General features: G+C 33.1%; 1 protein-coding gene across 1 annotated transcript; it reads right to left on the minus strand.

Moving 5' to 3' along the window:
* Positions 1-1,754: 1,754 nt before the first annotated feature.
* Positions 1,755-8,976, minus strand: LOC149549155 (E3 ubiquitin-protein ligase UPL3-like). Its single transcript, XM_089794272.1, has 17 exons — positions 8,644-8,976; positions 8,080-8,190; positions 7,871-7,987; positions 7,449-7,619; positions 7,194-7,355; positions 6,872-7,051; positions 6,671-6,792; positions 5,326-6,580; positions 4,717-4,807; positions 3,505-4,640; positions 3,194-3,424; positions 2,984-3,088; positions 2,682-2,762; positions 2,507-2,578; positions 2,174-2,302; positions 1,985-2,077; positions 1,755-1,890 (listed from the first exon to the last, which is right to left on the minus strand). Exons 1-17 carry the CDS (start codon positions 8,974-8,976, stop codon positions 1,825-1,827), a joined length of 4,455 nt encoding a protein of 1,484 aa, XP_089650398.1. The 3' UTR covers positions 1,755-1,824.
* Positions 8,977-9,521: the final 545 nt, after the last annotated feature.

The following is a 9,521-nucleotide window of genomic DNA, read 5'->3' on the forward strand; positions in this document are numbered from 1 at the left end:
TCTAATCACTTTTATTGAAAAATAAAAAATATTTAATCTTATGAGGGAGTTGCCCCTCTAAATGCAGAGGAAGGCTAGATACCAAGGGCCTATCCAACTATTGCAGAAGTCGATTTGCCACACATTCCATTGGGCTAAATCATATATTTTCTAAGTGACAAATCTGTTTACCAACAAATTAGAAAAATTTCTAAACATTTTATAAGATCGAATCATTTTTCCTACTCTCTCAAAGCAATAGAATTTATAAGATCGAATCATTTTTCCTACTCTCTCAAAGCAATAGAAATTATATTGCAAAACTTTGATGATATAAACTGAATAAACAATAAGGGAATTATAAAGTAAATATAAAAGAAAAATTCAATGAAGATACAAAGAAAAATATAAATATATCTCTATGCATCAAATGATATTGATAATATATCTTTTCCCCAAAATACTTCTCCAAGTATTGCTTCATTTATTGCTTGCATTATTTTGTGAATATTTCAGTGTCAATTTTACTGAAACTAGGGTAGATATCTTAAATAAATATATCTAAAGAAATATAGATATCCATTATAAAATATTTTTAAAAACATTTCCTTCTATCTCATTTATCTATTTTTTTGCACTCACTTAATTTTTTTAATTTTAATTTCTAAAAAAATATTATTTATATCTCTAAAGTTTATAATTTTAACATACTTACTAGTAAGATGTTGATGTGTAGATGGTTGTTAACATTAATACACTCACACCATCTCTTTGCCACCATTTCTCATTGTAGATGCCTATGGGCATTAATTAAAAAAATATTTTAATTTAAATAATTTAAATAAATTTTTATTCAAATTATTCTTTAAGGTTTAGGGTTTAATTTGTTCAATCTATGTGTAATAAACTATATGATTTGGTTGTCCACGATCCAAATAGTTGAAATTAACAAATGCTAGTTATATTATTGATTGAGTCCCTAATCTTATATTTTATTAAAACATTATATTTTATAAATTACTATACACAATACATATTATTATTTTAAAATAGTAGATTAAATTTTTATTCACATTAAAATATTTATTTTAATTCAAATATTTGTAGACAGATCAAATTTGCAAAATCCATTGCAGTGCATGATTTGTGAATTAGGTTGTGTTAAGATTTTTACAACATTTAGAATCAAACTAAACACAATCAAATATTTTTAATAAATAAAAATTTAATTAATGCTTGAAGTAGACTTTATGTTAAGATTTGATTTTGTGATTGTTAACTTCATATTTAATTAGATTTAGGATAATAATAATTAAGAATTATTTAAAATAATGATTTTTTTTTTAATGACAACAAAATTATATAAATTTGAATTATTTATAATAACAATAATTTAAATATTACTAATGGTATTCTTTTAAAAAGGTTACAATATGATGGATAAACATGGGTTTTAAATAAATATATTTTTACCATAGAATTGAGAACACATCGAGTGATATCCTAAAGTAAAGAGTCAGCAATAAAATATTGTTTCAGTATATTATGTACAAATCATATATTACACAACATACGGTTGATGTCCCCCACAATTTTCAAAAAGATGAAAACATCATGGAATTTTGTGTAAATGATCAAAATAACAAAAAAATAAAATTAGAAAACAATCACTATGTTTTGGATGAACGTGGAAAAAAGTTTGACTTTATTTTATCTTTGGTATTTTTTTATTTTTTTAAAAATTAGACTGTACTATTTTGGGCGAGGGCACAGATAGCCGTTATCTTCTAAATATTTAAACTTGCGAATATGTGGAATGACTCGACAGAAATATCGCCCATTTTTCTATGAGAGGTCGAAAGATCCTTGCCCTTCAGTAATGGCATACACCAGTCTGTCACGCATTGTTTTCTGCAGTTATTTTTATAATTAGAAACATAATCTATCACATCGAACCATAAAAATATTTTAAAATGTCCTTGATTCAGTGGGGAATAGGGCAAACCTTGTTTGAGTAAGGAGGGAGTTTAAGATAATTTGTACAAGTCATAGCACTCGGCAAATCCATATCAACAGCCTCTGTTGAATTTGGGGGATTCTACATTTCGAAGATATATGCTTAGAACATGTAAAATTTGAGAAAAAGGAATCCGTTTAATGGAGTTCAATTTGTAAATGTGAGCTGTGCACTTACCTTTCGAACAACAGTCAATTTTGGATTCAGAGAACTCAAACCTCCCGGAGGAAGATTTGGACAGCCAGTAACGAACTGTAAAAATGCTCTCTGCAGCTTTGGTGTGAATTGCGCCGTGATCTCAAGAAACTTCAGGTAATACAAAAAAAGCATGTTAGGGTATTGCAAATATAGGGTTTTCAGAGTCTAAAGATAAAAAACAAATCACTCTAAATATCGAAATAAACATGTTAGCGTATTGCAAATGTAGGGTTTCAGAAGTCCCAAAATTCAAAAAGAAATAAAAACACTCTGGAAATCCACAAATATAAGAGCTGATGTCCAAATACTAACATCCAATGCGGAATGACATTGAGCTGTATATCCATGGTCGAATTTGATGTGATCCCTTAGCATTTCAGCCTGCTAAAACATCTTACAGGTCAAGAACAAACATTGATAGAGAATCTCTCTCTCACACACACATATATATAAATAATCAAAATCACTACAACCACTTTATACGTACCTCCCATAAGTCACGCTCACCACATAGAAGTGTTTCCAATTCCTTTTCTGAAAATACTTGCAAAGTCGAGATGGGGAACACCTGTAAAACAAAAAAAACAAGACACAATCAAAAAATATGCAGATACTGATTTGGACGAATGGGAATTTTCAACATCAAATCTTGAATTGGTTCTATAAAATTTGGTAAAGCAAATAGATCAAATTTGACAAATCTAGAATTGGTTCTACAAAAATTACTAAACAAATAGATCAAATTGATAAAAACAAATCTAGAGGTAGTTCTAATCAAAGATCCCTCACCTGATTAAACCCTTTTCTTAGGGCCTCAATTTGTGGCCTGATTCCTGGACCAATAGTTGCATCCACAGCCAATGAAACATAGTCATCTATGTTATCTATGGTAACCTGCAGAAAACAAAGAGGAGATAAATACTACGAAGTCTTATGGAGCATTGCCAATTAGAAACAAAAGTCTTTATATTGTAGAAAAAGAGCATTCTGAGAATGTACCAAGATGCTGCTGCCCCCTGGTTTGAGAAGGTAGTGGGGAAAACCAGGAAGTGTGAAATCAATGCATAGGTCTTCAATTTTTGCACCACGGTAATGTAAACTTAATATTTCTTTGCTCTTATCAGCTGAAATCGACTCCAGGTATTGCCTTCGAGCAGCAAGAGCTTGCATTTCTTGCAATGTTGTTCCAAGCTCAATGTCAAAGTACTTGATGTCATATAAATCAAGATCCTGTAAGCCCAAATAACTTGTCAGTTTCAATTGATACCCTAAATTGAAAGAAATTTAAGCTTTATCGTTAGAAAACTCACTTTCCCGAGAAGAAGCTTATAAAATGCTCTGGAAAGAGGCAAGTCCAGAAATCGACCATCTTGAAGAGCTTTAGCCATTAGAAATCCAATAAGAGTGAAATTCTCTATCACATTGATGTTCTCTCTTCCACCACAAGAATCTGTATGAGGTGGGTAAGGACGAGGAAACAATCCTTGAGATGCCTGACCTGATTCCCCTGTATTTGTCCTCCACAGTTGAATTTTACTCCTCTGTAATTCATGACTAATAAGTGTATAGAATTCAAGAGTTGGACCCAGACCACTGCCAACCTCGTTATAATACTGAATTTCAAGGGTAGCCTTCTGCCCACGGCACAAATTCATCACTTGTGTCGCTGCCTCTAATACATGCTTTCGTGAAACACAAACCTTTAGGCGTGGTGGCCTAGCAGCATCATTGTTTCTGAGATGTGGATGTGGAGAAATTTTATGTAATGCAGTGAACATAAAATATTGCCTTCTTATCTCAAATGGAAATAAAAACGGGCAGTTTTCAGTCAACTGGTGACACCAATTTGGTAGACCAGAACTGGCTAATGTCTCTGCATCTTGTAGATAGTGTGCTAGCTTTGGAGTTAGCTTACCATTCAAAAATTCTTCTTGAGGAACCGTGGGACCATTAGCTTTCAATTCATCTAGGCTTTTCAATCTTCCTTTTGCAAATGCATCAGATAAGCTGTTAGCTCTCAAACAAGGAGCTAACTTGTTTAGTTCATTAAGAAATTTAAGCAGCAACAAAATATCATGTGTGCTATCGCTAATTTGTATATCATAAGGGAGCTTTCCTTGCAAAATCTTGTCAATACAAGGATAATTCTTAAATTTTATTATTCTTGAGTGCTCTTTATTTGTTTCAGTTAAATTCCTCCCCACTGGTGAGTTTACCCTCTTGTATCTAATTTTGTGAACTTTATACCAAATCGAATCATACATACATTCCGACCCTGAATCGCTTTTCTCATCTCCTTCAACTTCCCTATTTTTTTGAATTGCTTCGTATATTGTGGATGATCTATCTAGCAGTTTACCTCCAATAAAAAAATTAAATGTAGGATGTTCCCTACTTCTGCTGAATCCTTCTGAACTATTAGATCTTGCTTTTATTGTTCCGAAATCTGCAAAAAAAAGTAAAAAAGTTACTTCAATGAATTCTCTAATTTTAAAGAATTAAGTCAATGGCTGCAAACTAACCATCTATTCCACTTGCATTTACTAGATCCCTCAACAATATGTCATTCGCCCCCTCCATCACAGAAATTGAAGCTGGTTCCTCCAATAGCCCCTGAGAACACATATAAAATGGTGAATACACTGACCATATAGCTGTATACAGATTTTTTTTTTTAAATTGCATAATCATCCATTCTTCTTTTTTTGTCTACATATAGGATAGGTGAAGATTTTCAAAATATTACTATTCATAAACACAGGAGCATCAAACAAAATCTGGCATTCTTAAATACAATAGCATTAATACAAATTAAGTACATGAGAATTAATCAATCAATTTCTTCTGATTAATAAAAGCGGGGGGGTTGTAAAGCTCCAGATCCTCAATACATAAAGATAAAGTGAAAAAACACTACAGAACAATAAGAGACAATCGAGAGAAACAGCATTAGTCACGGAAACTTAAAAACATTAAGGTCGCCTTTGATTTGTTGAAACATTTAAGGTGGCTACCAACTTGTAATTTGAACTTTTACAGTTTTCATGGGCAATCTGCTACTAAATACTGATCATATGCAATTATATAAATCAAGGAGTCAGTTGGAACCATTGAAAATCATGTTTGCATACCTCATTACTGAATCCTCCTTGCTGTTGTATTTGTAGTTGTTCTGTCTCTAAAGTTTCTCTCATTGAAGTCCCACTTCTTGCTTGCGTGCCATTCAAATCAATTGTACATTCTCCTTCTTTGGATAATGTAGAATTGGCAGAATTGTTCACTGTGGTCGATGACCTGAATCTTGCTGAAGATCTACCCTCTGCAGAATCTTCTATAGATGTCACATGGGTACCAGGCTTAGCCACACTAGTAGTATAGTTGATTTCTGATTCATTAATTTGCAATCTACGAGAGAGATAATCTTCAATATCAGTGATCCTCGCCAAAGCCTCTATATATAAAGTATTTGGAGGGAGGTTACTCAGAGCTTTTTCTCCTTGTGCTCTGCATAACCGTACTTTTATAGGATGATTATTGCGCGAACTTAGACAATGACCGGATTGTATAGGAAAATCTTCTGAGGGAAGTGCATCCTGCAGCTTCCGAACTAAAATTGTCAAAGAAGTTTCTTTTCCATGAACAATCAAAGGCAGAGAAAGATCAACAAATGTTTCAAGTCTTTTAATTATTTCCAACCGATGCCCAATCGAATCAGCTTTTGACATTTTATCTCTTTTCAAGTCCCTGCCTGCAAAATAATTTAGTAAGGATGTCACAACCCCACTTTTAACAAACTCAAAAGTTGATATACCATCATTGTGGCACAGCTCACTCAGAATATCAGCCATGATTGATGGTATTTTGTTGTTATCAGAGACAGCACAATTACTTTTACCCTTCCCTTTTGATTTTCCATTTCCCTGTTTAGGGTTGCCTTCAATTTTTCCATTGAAACCATAATAACTATCATATACAACCCTACTCCGTTTGCGCTTCATTGATTTACTCTTCAAGTCGCAAAATGTCCCATCTAACTTCTTACAAAGATTTGTCAACTTGCAAAAATTGTTTGAAGCTCTAGTCCTTGGATTTGAATCAAAGTATGCAGCTTTAAACTGCCTTGCATGATAATTCACAATTTCTTCTATTCGACTTCCTTCACTTTCTTCTTCACTTTCTGATGATATATTCCGTGTCGTATGAGTTTCATCCTCTCCAGAGACAGTGCTCCCTGTAGATATAAGTGTACCCACTGCATGAAAAACACCTTCTCTCATGAACATATCAAATATCATGTCCGGAAGTTTCTGAATTAAAATTTCTGCCATCTTTAATGCTGCAAGTGAAATTTCAAAATCTTTCCCACATAAAATTCCCGCCAAAAATCTTCACATGATAAAACACAAGCTATCAGTGTCTGAAACATAAAATTGAATAGGTAAATATTTCAAAAATGACTGCACTTGTGAGATATACCTTGATATGTTGATTTCCTGTAATAAACGCTTCAACATCTCTGGAGTGCTGAGGTACAATAGTTTTTTGATAATTTCCAGACATTGGCAGCTAACCTGTGCATTCAAACTTGAACCATATACCTGCAAAAGCATTGACAATTTATATAGTGCATACTCATGTTAATACTAGTCTGTAGATTCAATTTATATTAATCGTTACCTGAATCGTAAGTGGAAAAAGGTTCATTCCAAATTCCACCAAAAGCTCAGGTTTTTCTTGAAATAGCTTTTCTCTAGCGGAGTTCCGTGTATGACCAGATTCATCACTGGTGGGAAGTGAGATTTTCTCATAAGATACTGATGGAAGAAGGTCATTTGTGAAGGAGACGATCTCATACAACTGTAGGAAAAACAACGCGAGTCAGTTCACGAAATATGCCGTTAAATTTTCCAATCATGAGATTTATGCTGATTTGTGTCTTATTTTGATTGTGTAAGTTTTTATATATAGAACAAATTTCTTAGAGAAGAGGAAGATGAACCTGATTAGTCGGCTTGTTTGGAGACGGGGGAATTAGCATCTGGGGAATAATATCAGAAGCAGAAAGAATGTCCTTAAGGATCCTAGATATGCCCATTTCGATCATTTCCCCTGACAATACAGCAGAAGCACTTGCACACTTTGAGAGCAGTCCAGTAAGAGCCTGGAGCAAACCACAAGAGTTATTTTAGCATGCAATCAAATTTTTTACTTTGAATTCAAACGCCCTGCACTCAAATAATCTAAATAAAAATACCGTGAATCTTGGTGAACTAAGAGAAGCCTGGCTACTGAGTGAGTTGGTGACAGACATCAAACTTATAGCTTTAGCTACCAGACCATATTTAGACAGCTCCTCTAAACTATCTAGAGAAGTAGCAGCAGCTCCTGCAATTTGAGATAAGCAGACACATGCATGCCCTACCATCTGAAATCCAGCACAAGTTTTATTAGACATTGATGCCCCACATTATTAAGAGAATAATAAGCAAGTAGTTATATAAAAAAATCTTAGAACTTAGAGAAGCAGAACACATTGAACTCGTAGCACTGCATGAAACAAGAAACTAGAGATAAAAATAAGTACATCTTCAGATCCCAGAGTTCATTACTACAGAGTATACCGGCAATCTAGGGATAAAATAACTTTGTATGGAGGAATCAGAATTCAGAAGGTACCTGAGCATCAGGATCTGATAGAACACCCAACAATACTGGAATTTCTTCCATGGCGAAACCAATAGTAGACGGTAAAAGTTCTAAGCTAATATTTGCCGCAGCTGACAATGCATGTTTCTGTAAAAAAAAATATTTGTTAGCCACGGCCCACAATAATGTATTTCAAAATTCAGAGAGTTGTACTATGAGGCCTTACATTGGAAGCCTACCTTAATAGCTCTAGAAAAAAAATCCAGGTTTAACAGTAGTGCCGTAAAAGCACCGTCACGAAGGCAGCAAGATGCACGCTTCTGAGATATCTTCTCCAAAGCCAGTACAGACTGCAGTGCAATGGAAGACACAATTTTAACTAAAATTTGAAACTCTACAAGCTACATTGTAAGAAAATATATGGCAAAAGTTTTGATTAAGCTGAGCATAAATTTTGAAAGGGTTTTAATCATTAAATTTCAGTAAAACAAAGAAGGACAATCAAAACCACAAGTAGTCAGCAACAGAACATTTACGATGGAATTGATAACAGTCTGTGAAAGAAACATTCTCATTTTCAACAGAATATCATCGTAATTGGAAATAAAATAATCACAGCACAATCAATAGCAGTTTAACAAAAAGAATGTACAATTTGGGATAAATAATAAGAAACCCTAACGATTGAAGTTTTAACAGTTAAAAGCTTTTAATTTTGCCAGCCTAAACAATGTGAGATCACTTTTGAAATAGATAGAATGTAAATTGTTCTTAAACTGTTAAATCAAAAACCATAAACATACCTCCTCTGCTAAATCCAAGTAATCTACGATGATCAAGTGCTCACACAAAATTGGAACTGCACCTTCAAACACAAACTGTGAGCAGTGCCATGGGAAAGCATCACAAATATATGTTATACATCTGGTAGCCAATAACTTTATCTCAGGACTTCCTTGACTCATAAATTCAACTAAGATGGGTATTAAATCATCGCAATAAAATTCTTCTGAGGCCATTGCGGAAATTTCACAGAGGCTACTGAGAGCTGCAATTTTAGCGGTATCATCGGCCTCCTGATCTTTTAAAACCCGAAGGATAGTAGGCAATTGGGAAATGTTACCATACGCCTCCATTTCGACTCTGGAGCAAAATTACTTGGAAAAAATTGTTCGAAGAATTTAATAGAAGTTGACTGGAGAATTTAACTTGATCTTCAAGCAAGATACTAGGTATTTACATACAATTTCTGTAAAAAAATTATATAATGAAGCTCAACTTCAAGTTTTTTCTAAATTTAAATACGTGCTCTGCTAATAATAGATTAGTCGTGCAGAAAATTTAATAGGTGTTCAGAGATCTGCATGAAGATAGCATGCATTTGCAGTTTCAAATTTTAAATAGCAAACTCATTTTCTATTTTTTCTAAATTTAAATATTTACTTTTCTAATTCTAATTTTAGATTTAGCCGACTATCTCAATCGAAGTTCTTCACATATATTCTTTCATTTTTTATAGACAAAATGTATTATTTTATTAAATTAATTTAATAAATTTTTAAGATATTATGGAGTTGGTATTCTTTATTTTATTGAGCTTACTATTTTAAATGAGTTAGATTTGAATTATACATATTTATTATTTATTTATGGATAAAGTTCAAATAGTCTCAAACCAAGA

This window comes from Cupressus sempervirens, chromosome 7 (assembly GCF_028749045.1).
Source record: "Cupressus sempervirens isolate cs-2001-9-10 chromosome 7, ASM2874904v1, whole genome shotgun sequence".
NCBI classification, from domain to species: Eukaryota; Viridiplantae; Streptophyta; class Pinopsida; order Cupressales; family Cupressaceae; genus Cupressus; species Cupressus sempervirens.